Source organism: Mytilus edulis, chromosome 12 (assembly GCF_963676685.1).
Source record: "Mytilus edulis chromosome 12, xbMytEdul2.2, whole genome shotgun sequence".
In the NCBI taxonomy this organism is placed as follows: Eukaryota; Metazoa; Mollusca; class Bivalvia; order Mytilida; family Mytilidae; genus Mytilus; species Mytilus edulis.
The window spans coordinates 52,548,570-52,561,176 of record NC_092355.1 but is presented as its reverse complement, the minus strand read 5'-3'; the positions used below and the strand labels follow the sequence as shown (position 1 = coordinate 52,561,176).

The 12,607-nt window shown below is 31.1% G+C and overlaps 1 protein-coding gene across 1 annotated transcript; it reads left to right on the top strand.

The window, feature by feature from the left end:
* The first annotated feature begins 6,395 nt into the window (after positions 1-6,395).
* LOC139497684 (uncharacterized) lies at positions 6,396-8,201 on the top strand. The gene has a single exon (XM_071285918.1). It carries the CDS (start codon positions 6,396-6,398, stop codon positions 8,199-8,201), a length of 1,806 nt encoding a protein of 601 aa, XP_071142019.1.
* Positions 8,202-12,607: the final 4,406 nt, after the last annotated feature.

Below are 12,607 nucleotides of genomic sequence, written 5' to 3'. Positions count from 1 at the left end.
GGTAATGGTAAAATACCAGATGGTAATTTATGCCAGGCACCCTTCATACTACCGGATTGTTCTAATGTTGGCTAACGATTCAAAGGGATGTATACGTTTCTTTAAAAAATAAAATGCAAGAGAAAACGTTATCTTGTTCATTACCTTTGACAAACGTACATCAAAAAACGTAGACCAAAAATAGTTTGACAGATAAGATCGAAAACAAAGAACAAAAAACATGACTCTGTTCAACGGTGAAAGTTTGTGAAGTCGGCCACACCTTAGAAGTTAAAAACAACAAAAATTATAGGTCTGCGTATGGACGTCAACAATTAACTAAAACCATACAGCATAGTAAGCTATAAAATTAAATGGTCCTGAAATGTAAAAGATCTTGTAGATTTGTCTGTATCTAAAACACAATCGTAATTTGGTTCTTTGATGCCCCTTCTACAATAGTTATCTTATGAATAAACAAATATTTAAAAAAAAGTATGACATTAAAACGACAAAAGACAAACAACACAGTAAAACATACAACGACAAACAAAGAATTTGATAATGCAAGCCTAACCAAAACCTAAGTTATGATATGGTATATAAAAAGGTATTTTTATCTTATGCTGAAATGATTTTAGCTTATGGGAAAAATGATTAAAGCTTATGATAACATGAGTTTTGCTTATGCTAAACTGAATTAAGCTTATGCTGAATTATAATTTAGTATATGAATAATTCATTGTGATATCTAATAAAAAGCGTACATTACATGTAGTTGGCTGGACAGTTGTTGCATGCGGTCACTACTAATATCAATATATCACCACTACATTCTGAATTTTCAATGTTTTTTTACAATGTATTTTGTATTATTTAAACATATTTGTTTATAGCGGATTGTGAAACAAGTTTTGCAACCTATATATATTAATCCCTTTCCATTTTGCGGGTGCGAGTGCTGCCTTGTATCTGTATAAGCCTGCTCTTTTTAAAAATATACAAGGGTGTCTTTACCGTGCAAGAGATTTGGCTCTCTCGTCACACGGGACAGTCATTTGTCGTCCCCTTCCGACGAACTGCCATCGTTTTTGCAAGACCATACTCGCAAATGGTGTCAAGGGAGAGCCGAGAATTCAGTCCCTGAATATTTGATGAATTTGCCTCCTTTAAAACATCTGCCTCGCTCTGCTCCGTAAAATTGCGCCCCCTAACCTCAAAACGTGAATCCGCCCTGTTTTATGATATTTATTTTTATTCATTATAGTTTATCATTAACTATTTAAAGGGTACTAGCTACGAGATATGTAAAACAATCAAAAGTATGATTCGTTTTGTTCAATCATTAATGAAAGTGAAATGGTGAAATAGCAATTTGCTTTTATCAGCTATAATGGTTCAATTTTGTCAACTAAAGCTCATAAACATTGATAATGAGTTATTTACTTGTAAGTGAATAATTCGACCTCATTTAATCTGTATTCATGTGAATTCCAATTCAAAGAGATAGAATAACGTATGCATTGTCCGTGTACGGGTATTTAAAGGAAAAGAATGTCAACATTGAAAGTGAAACAAAGGTAATTAATTTGATTTACTGATTCAATCCACACAAATTCATTATCATAAAGGTAAAAACGACGATAAACATAAATTTGTAATCTATAATACAAAATTTAACAGACCTATACAAATCCAATTGCACGAGATGCTTAATCTATTTATATCCATGTTTATGTTAAGGTTCATGTGGACCCTTTGGCTAAAATGGCCGTATTTTCACCTCAAAATTTACTCTGAGTACAGACAAACCTGCGATTCTGTAAAAAAATTTCAGGCATAGCATGCCCTAGATAAATAAATGTCAAATGTGTTTAACATGTTTAATGTTTAAGAAAAATAAAAACTTACCAAGATTTTGCAGTGCACTTTTTTTCATTCCTCCAGAAGGTGCCAAAATAAACTAAGTTGGGAAACAGGTTTGAGAACTTCCCCACAGGTAATAATTGAAGTGAGCGTTTTTAATTGACATGGACATTAGATGAACAATAGATACTTGACAATAATTGGTGATTTAAACTGTGTACCTGAGTAGACCGTATCAAGAGAAACTCAACTGTTTGTTAACTTTATCATCTTCTGCAGGAACGAAAAAAAGTGCACGGAAAAATCCAGTTAAGTAATGAATTTTCTGAATCATACAATGTATTTAAATTCTATTTATCTAGGGCATGCTATGCCTTAAAACTTTTCCAGATGCACAGGTTTGTTTGTACACAGAGTAAATTTTGAGGTGAAAATACGGCCATTTTAGCCATAGGGTCCACATGAACCTTAATATCGCTTATATGATCATATAAGATCAACTCGATAGTTAATTATATGGCGTCTTAAAGGGGCACTTGCTACGAGATATATAAAAAAATCTAAAGTTTCATTTTTTTCTGTTCAATCAATAATGAAAGTGAAATAGTGAAACAACAATTTGCTTTTTGCAGCCAAAAAGGTTCAATTTTGTCAAACTACGCTAAGAGACATTAATAATTAGTAATTCACTTGCAAGTGAATGATTCGACCTCTTTAAATCCGTATTCATGTGAACTTTAATTTAACCCCTAGCTAGAGATTGACAACGCATGCATTTTACGTGTACTGGTTATTTAAAGAAAAAGAATGTCAACAATGAAAGTGAAACTACGGTAACTCATTTGATTACTAATGCAATGCACATAAAATCATTCTTATACGGTTAAAAGCAATGAGAAACATCTATTTTTAATCTATAAAATAAAATCAAACAGACCCGTAAAAATCCAATTGCACGTGTTGGTTTAATCTATTCATATCTTTATTTATGTTTACATCGCTTAATATATGGTTATCTGAGGTCATATCGATAGTTAATTAAATGGCGTCTGGACTAAAATACACACGAAAAACGAACCTATATATTATCTACCCCATGCTCTGTAAACTGTTTATTTTAGACTTTTGATAGTTTGGATAAATATTTTACATTGTTATAAATCAAATATGAGAATTTGAGTCAAATCGGTGACCATGAATTTGACAGCTAGTGCCCCTTTAACTAAAATTCACACGAAACGAACTTGGGAAGCTACATCTTATTGATACCATGTCCTATAAGTTGTTTATTTTATACTTTTGATAGTTTGGGAAATGTTTTACATTGTAATAAATAAAATATGAGAATCTAAGTCAAATCTGTGAATTTGGCAGCTAGTACCCCTTAAGGGAAGGCTATTATGGACAATGCCAATAATCCTTGCGTAGAAAAGAAAATGCTGTTAGAAGACTTTATACAAAATCATCATGAGAATATAAGGATAATCTCTCCGTATAGATCATGTAAAATTACTACGTAATCAAATCAACAAGTCTTAATATAGATTATCTGGTTTTTTAATAGCTGTTTGTCATAGATATTAATAGAATGATCTGGTTGTTGGACATTTTACTTCCCTGTTTACCTGTTGAAAACGTTCCTTTGAAATTATCAACACCTATTGGCAGATATCATCATCTAATTTAACAACGTTACTCATATCACAGCTCTGATATTTTTGTAAGTACATATAGCAGGTTTTTTTTGGATACATGTATCAATTAAATGTTTATGTGTTAAAAAACGAAGGTAAAAACCGTTGACAAAAAGTTGAATTGACCTTCATCAAAAACGTTTCTTCGTTTACTAATAATTACAAGTTTTATCTGTTATGGAAGATTGAAATACCAGTATTAATGCTGGCAGACAATAACAAAAAGTTCGCCGACTCGTTTCGACGGTATGCATCATTCAAAATAGTCTCCTGTTTTAAAAAAACACACACCAAATGTTGAATACGAATAACGTCATAATATGATTGCGTTGTAAGCCTTATATTGTATTACATTGATTTTTTTTATTAGCTAAAATACAAACTTGTGTATGAAATCTCAGATTTGATTATTTCAAGACAAATTTAAATCCGTTATAAGTTAACTTTCCAAAACAATACACTTTTAATCCGAGTATCAACGATGAGTTAACGTGGATTTATTTTTTTCTCGCTGGACATCAATTTTCGTAGATTTCCGGGCATCTGTGAGACACGAAATCCAAATTCCAACGTCCGACGAATTGAAACATCTGCTATAGGAATGTATGCAGACTTTCCACGAAAATTCAAATTTTCCTAAATCGACAGAAATTGGTCCCAATTATCTATAATATGCGTTAATTTTTTAAATGAATTATTTTTCGAATTTTTTTTCGACGTGACAAAGTTATAGCAAAGTTTAATCAACATCTGTGACAAAACTCTCATATCCTTACCTAATCTTAAGTGGTTCATGTTCACGATTTACATATTGTGTTTTAGAAGTCTGCCTGTATTTTGGCTGAACATATATGGATGAATTTTATATTATGCACATATTCAATATTCCAAACAAACCAATAGGGAGATATACATCATGTAAAAGAAGTTAATAGGAAAAGAAAGAGATGTAGGATACCTCGAGACGTCATCAACATAACAAAAATGTAATCAAATGACATATAAACCACTTAAAATTTAAAATTTCTAATACATTAAATCATGGAAATACTTTAATGTGATTATAATGTCACAAATATTTTAATTGGAAGACCATGCATGCAGATATTCAGAATGTAAGTAAAAGGAGATTGAGGAGTTATAGGGGAGCTTAGACATGTTAGATCCTCACCTCTTTTGTACATATGCAAACACAATCTCTAGCCCCTAAAAAATACGAAGTTATGCAAACCTTTTTTTAATAAGAGGGCACTCACATGCAACATCTACAATTGTTTAGGGCCTAAATAGAAGCTATAATTTAAATACTTAGCTTTGTCAAAACATCGGTCAATACATGCAAAAGTGTTCAAATGAAGTCGATAGACTATGTCTGGACAAAATTATATTCATTGAAATAGATGCATCGGCATACCATATATCATGGATATAATCAGAGGTGAATTGTGATTCCTTTAAACAAGTATTTCAAATGCATTCATGTAGTACTTTTATCCTTTAAAATTTATCATGTCTAAGAAAATGTTTTAATGGAAGGACTTTTATCCCAAGTTGACCTTTTAGTTGTACATATCTGTTAGTATACCTGATACGTAGCAAATCTAAAAACCGCTAATAGAACGTTAGAACCTTCCGTACTCTTTATTATTACATGCCTATATAGTCGATCGGGATGTTTACTAAACGTCCTTAAAAGTCTTGACAGTTTTCACTTGAATAATTGCTTCGGACTTATTTTTTGTTAATTAGATTTTAAAAACTTTGAAACGACCTTATCCTTTTCAGTCCTTTTATGAATAATTCGAATTATGCTTTAGATCTCCTTTTTTGCAATAATCATGCTGAATTGATGTACCAACATAACAGACAATGTTAGTCTACTACATAGTTTTGTGAAATCAGTCAAACAGGCGGCCTAGTTGGTATTCTGTACGTTTTGTTTTCTATGCTTGTTTAGAATTCTTTGTTTGCTGGAACATCAAATACATAAAACAGATGTTATAAAGTGGTAAGACTGTTGATTTAAATGTCTATTTAATTATTTTCTTATTTGTGCCAAGGATCTTCGTATCATTGGATATTCCTGAAATCTTTCTGGGAATATATCAACTTATTCTTTTAATTTTTTGTTATTATGTAAAACCACTGGTAATATTTTAGGGATTATATAAAACTGCTATTGATTTTAGCGATTATGCAAATCTTTAAAATATCAAGAATTCACCATAATTATTGATTTTCCAAAATCAATGTTAAATATATAGCGTATACATGCATAGCAAATTATGTCTGCACAACTTAAAAAAAACTAATGAATTATCATGAAACAAATACAATTTAGGTTTTCTCACCCCTCTCATCTCTGTGCTGCCTTGACCAATAAATGCATTGGTTAAAAGATAACACGATTTTCTCCACCGACTATATTCTGTAACAAAACATTGTACATTGTTCGATTCAATAAAATATGCAACATGTACAGTTATCTTAAAAATAAGTATATTTTATTGTTATTATCAAGCAAATATAAAGCATGTATTGTTTCATTTCCTTTATACCTACTTAGTGTAAGAATTTTTTTCACGTTTAAAAAATCTTGCTTTACGTAATATAAATACATTTTATTACATGTCAACGTATTGGTAATAACAACACAAGCTTTTTATAACGTCGCCTCTATATACATTAATTACCTTTTATTTTGCCATTGAAAATAAATGAGTGAAAAGTTTTTGAGACGTTTTGAGAAAAAACAATATTTATAATTTAATATTTTTCACTAACTGTATATAGTATAGTATACTAATTGTAAATACTTTTCTTTCTTTGATTTTTTTTGATAGATATGGTTTAATTATGGATTTATCTGACAAGCATCTGTCGCTTCAGTTTTATAATCACGTATGTGACATAATTGGTTCTCCTGACGTTGTCAAGACAAGAAGAAAAATATTTACCTTGATTGACTGGTCCGATTTGAAACCTTGTGGAATAAGTAGTGGTAGTAAAGCCGAAGGTTTGGATCTCAACGGTAGCGATTATGACGCAATGTATAACTTTTCCCTTGTTCGTGTGTATGAAAGTTTAAATGATGTGCAGTCTGATTCAGATCAAATTATATTACAGATGGATACAAATGATACTAAACCTGGATTTACAAAACTTAAGTTAGTTAGCAATTATATTGATTCATTACAACACTGGTGTGAATCTTCGGGAGAAGAAACGTACATCTCAAGTAAGCTTTTTCGAGAAGACGACTTACCTGATAAAATGGTTATTCATGGTCCATGTCAATCTTCACTTACAGGGAATTTTGATTGTGCAAAATGTTTTAGATGTAAAGAATGGATCACACTAGCTCAACCATGGATTCACAGGTCACGTACAACATGGCCCCACTACACACTAGTTATTTCAGCTATACAATATGGCGTTTTATTTGTTCCTATTGGATGTAAAAACTCTCCAAATGAAAACTTAGAATGGCGCGTATCGTTTTCCGTAACCGAAAAGATGTTGATTCATTCTTTTCCCCATACTCAGTTATTATGTTATGCATTAATGAAAATTATTCTAAAAGACATCATCAAACTAAAACATGGTGATCTACTCTGCTCCTATTTCCTTAAAACGATAATGTTCTGGTTAAGTGAGGAGATAAATCCATCAGAATGGAAACCTGTGAATATGATTCCTTGTTTCTTGAAATGTATGAGAAGACTTATTTATTGTGTTGAACAAAAAACATGTCTTCATTACTTTATCCCTGAAAACAATCTGTTTGAAGACAGATTTATTGGAAATGCTCATAAGGCATTACTGGATACATTACGATTTGTTTTTAGATCACCATGTACTTCTTTATTTACAACTGAAACTTTTCTGAATTACAGATTACAATCAGTAAATTCGCATGGGATGGACCTATCGGCGTCGGCATTATCATGTTTTTTTCATACCAATGTAGCTAATTATGATTCTTGTTCAATTTACAGTAAGTTTAAACATTTTGGAAAAAGCTATAATATTATTTTTGGAAAGGACATGTGTGCGTACATACTAAGTGTATGTTCCAGGGAAACTGTACAATCTTCTGATTTGTTTAACCTGACAATCAAAAACAAAACTTTTTATAAACAATACAAGAGAATATTTGGTCTTTTCAAGATAAGTTTACAGTCAGATGCTGTATCCTCGTGGTTATTTTTAGCATCTTTATTGTACAAGTGTAAACGATTTCTAGAATGTATCGATATTATCAAATACTGTTTATCCAGTTGTACCCCAGATAAGATACTTTTACATTTTAACAACAATTTGACAGAACAGACTAAATTTAAGAACTTTACACAAAGATTTGGTTTACTGATTACTTGGAAATATTTGATAATTAATCCTTTGATGTTTAGGAGTCCGTTTTCTCTATTACCAAATAAACTGAGACCGTTGATTGAAAGTGACCGTATTGATTTCCCCCCTGTTGTTTACTCTTATGTTTTATTATTTTTGTGCTATCATCACATAAGAGATTTCAGGGGAAAGATTAGCGCACTGTGGGATCTTGAACTAACAGTAAAAGAAAGATACTTGGTGTTTCCAGGTGCTAGAATGTTAAAAACAGCAAACAAATGTCTCCATATAGCCAAGGCATTAACATGATATTCGTATAAAGGAGAAATTTATCATCATGCGAATCTTGAATGCGTCGTTGTTGCGAAAACACACCGGAAAAAAATACAATTGTGATAAATGAATATTTTCGATATTCTGCAAATGGTGTTTAAGTACAGCAACGTTTTTTTGAACCAATCAATTGGTTATCTTGGATATAAACTGACTATGCCTGTTTTATAGTAAATGTTATAAACCATAACAACACAAATATCACAGATAAAAAATATCAACGTCATCAGATGTCAGGATTCAGATAACAGAGATATGGTAACCGGATGACTATAGAGGTCAATTCGATAAATAATTAGATGGCGTCTAGACTCAAATTATACGAAACGAAGCTATGTATGTTCATGCCTGTGCCTTGTTTATTGTTTTATTTAGACTTTTAATAGTTTGGATAAATGTTTTACATTGTTATAAATAAAATATGAGAATTTGATTAGAATCGGTGTACATGAATTTGACAGCTAGTGACCCTTTAAGAAGATATATAACATGCAATTCACGTGACAACCAATATGGTTAAAAAATAAAATCAAGTTTAGAATCAGATCGATCAGTGACGTTTTAGACCCTGAATATGAAACAATCGTAATAAACACGAAGGCCATCAACATAAATCTTTTTATCGAGACTCCTGAAGCCGGAACCATGAAGTCTATGTTATGGTCTTGAATGATGAGTTCGATTGTTAATTTCCTTTGTGATGTTGATTGCAACATCAATAAACTATTTTTCACGTATACAAGTTATTTCAGAGCTTAACTGGCTATAGTTTTGGCCAAGCAAACCGCTGGAGCCAATTAGCTATATGTATGGAATGCAACAGTTGTCTTATGTTGAACTATGATATTACGTTATGTTTTTTTAGTATTACTTGATGATAGTTTGTCTCTACATAATATGGTTTTGACATTATTTAATGATGTTTTGATATAACTCAATATTGAATAGTTATTATTTTATGATATATCGATAGCATATAGTTTTGTCATTATTTGATATGGTTTTGTCATAACTCGATGTGGATTCACCATTTTCTAACGTGGTTGTGTAATTGCTCATGGTGGTTTTAACATAACTTGATGTGTATGTGACTTAACGTAATACAGTTGTTTTATTACATGATTTCGTTTTGTAATTTTGTAATGACGATTTGCCAATTCGTTATATGTCTTTTACATGACGCAATTATCAATGATTATGTTTCAAAATTTGACAATTTTACACTACATGATGTGTCAAGTACAATATTTGATGTGGTCCAATCCCATATGTGGTTAAATCTTGTAAAAACAGAAAAATGCACTTCCCTTTCCTTGACAAAATTTGAAATCGTGAGTCTTCGATTCTAAATAAGCAAATAAAACATTAAAGGCATACCTAAGTCTTTAAATAAAATCTATAAGGTAAATTTTCCTAACTACAATATGGGTTCTAAACTTTTTTTTCAAAACTTTCTTTAAGAAATTATACCTTTGTCAGAATACTTAATATCAAATAGTGAGGCATCAAATCTGAGACTTCCTGTGATTACAATTTATAACATGCAATTTACGTTGCAATTTAAGAGACATGTATTGTTGAAATGCGCATTTGGTGCAGGAAAATTGGTACCGTTAATTACTACCAATGGCTCGATGGTGAACTGTTAGTCCCCGAAGGTATCATGAGCCCAGTAGCCAGTAATTCGGTACTGGCATGAAAATACGGATTTTGTGGATTATAAACATTTTGATGTAACCCAGTCCAGGCGATTATTGTTATTCGTAATATTCCTCAAACTTGTAATATTACGACAAATAGTAACATTACAGCTTTGTGTAATACAAGGCCTATATTACAAAAAAAGCGTAATAATCAATATTACGAATATCTGTAATATAGTTTTTCTATATTACGAATATTTGTAATATACGATTAAACGGCTGTTTCGTAAAATTCGACGTGTCTTACCATGACACCAAGAAGTCTTTCTAAAAGAAATACATACGGTAATCATTTTTACATATGCAGAACATTTACTTTTAAAGTCGAATTTTGTTTTTTTTACAAAATTAATGATTTTCCTACGAAATTTCTAACTAACAACTTAAGTTTGGACAAACTGATCATTCCCACAATCTTGAAATTAATTTCCTGAAACGTTTTATGTGTTGTGCTTTGAATGCTCGTATTACGTCGAAAAATCTTTAAAGAGACATGAGTATCGATTCCAAACCACATTTCAATGGAGATAACTCTTGGTCGCTTAGAAGTGGCTGAAAAGTATACATCGTTGTCTCCCTTAAAATTGATCTAATGCACTTGAAATTCCAATGTTTGTTAGTAGCTGGGAAAATATAAGACAAAACTGATAAATCAAATTGATTTCAAGTCATTTTTGGAATATTAAAATAATATAACAGATCACAGAAATTGAAAATAGATGTGCACGACATCTTGAACACATGACAAAGGGAATCATGTCCTATGTAATAGTATAATCTGGAGAGATTTTAAATTTTCCGCAATAAATGATGTTAGGCACCGACCTTTTTTTTGTTATTAGGGTGGGGTATTTTATTGTTAAAGAATTGTTAAAATAAAAATTTCTAAAATATAATAATTTGTTTCAGAACGGAAAAAAAAAATAATTTGTTTTATAATTAAAAAAAAACTTTGATGAGGGTCTTGATTAGGATCTTCATATCTGTATTCTAGAATTTGTCATGTGTCTGTTGATGCCTTTTTCACACTGAAAGACCGCGACTTAAATTTTATTCTTTTAATTTTTACACTCGATTTTTGAAAAGATGTTCTTTAAATTTGGTCCATTTTCCTCTTTTCGGTAAACCCGTTCTGATCCTAATTAATTTAGATAAGTTTTGTGTCTGCATATGTTCGTCACAAGACCACATCATAAAGAAAAAACAAAACAGATAAATAAAAAAAAACCACACACACACACATACCGAAATGAATGGAAGTTGTCCGAGTCAAACCAAACAAATATTTTAGACACAATCTACAGGCGTGCAGGTGTAATAACTGGTATTTACATTTTGATAATTTTGATAAGAGGTTCTTACTTCCTACAAAGTAACCTATGTCAAACAATATTTATTTCTGATTACAGTACATGTAATATGAACAATCGTAACAATAGGCTATTATACTATAGAATATATATTTTAGATTAAAGAAGACTTTTTAATTTTTTGTTTGATTTCCAATGACAAAGCTTTGATCCCTAACCTTCATTCTATTCTGACGTATACGCCCCTAATAGTTTCTTAACTTGAATTCGTCCTTTTGTTTATAAGCGGTGCTACCCAAAAGAAAATTGGAGATGCTTTTCTGGGAAATTGTTTTTGAAAAGATTGGAGACGTTTTAAATTTTCTTTAACCTGGTCAGCACTCGTTAACCCAGCTGTAATTCTGTTGTTGTTTTTTCTCATTAAGGTTTGGATAAAACTGTTATAAAACATTTAAGACACAACAAAATAAGTATTTATATTTAGAATAATTGTTTTCTATTACATAATACGGAACAAAAATATTGATTTGACGACTTCAATTAGCTTATATCAAAAATATTGATTTGACGACTTCAATTAGCTTATATCATGTATATAAGTGTTTCTATTAATGAATGTTTTTTATATATTGTGTGTCGAGAATGATGTATGATTTGTTTTGATTTTTGTTAACAAGACTTGTAAAGTTTATCACCTCCCATAAAAAAACACACAAAAAACGAGATAAAAAGAAACAACGGCATACCGTAAAACCTAATATGGTAAGATGATAGGGTATGCGGTATGGTACAAATGCTACCATAACGTGGTATGTAACGATGGTATCGTGGTATGGCATTGTCATAAGGAATATACTACAATACCATAGTTAAATTAAAAATTGTATAATAAGAAAGTTTTAGTCATAAACTATTAAAACTCATTTCACATCTCCATAATATTGATAACAGAGATTGAACTTGATGATAAATTGTTGGACTCATATTCCCTGTTAAACAAAATCGAACATCGGAATGGTGACAAACAGTGGCGGATCAAAAAGGTGGGGGTTCGCGGGTTGGAACCCCACTGTTTTGTTTGGCCGATCAATGCATTTGAATGGGGATATATAACCCCTCCTTTTTTGTCCTGCGTTTGGACTCCCCCTTTTTTAAATGACTGAATCCGCCCCTGTTAATGTTGAATTCGGTATACTACCGTATATATTCATGATTCACAAGGGTACCTATGAAGCTAATAAATAACATATCATGTGACCTAAATAAGGTGCAAACTTTACAAATGCACGGTAGTATTTGTACCATATCATTTGTATATACATGTTACGATTGGATTTGTACCTTATAACCATTATATTGAGGTTACAAT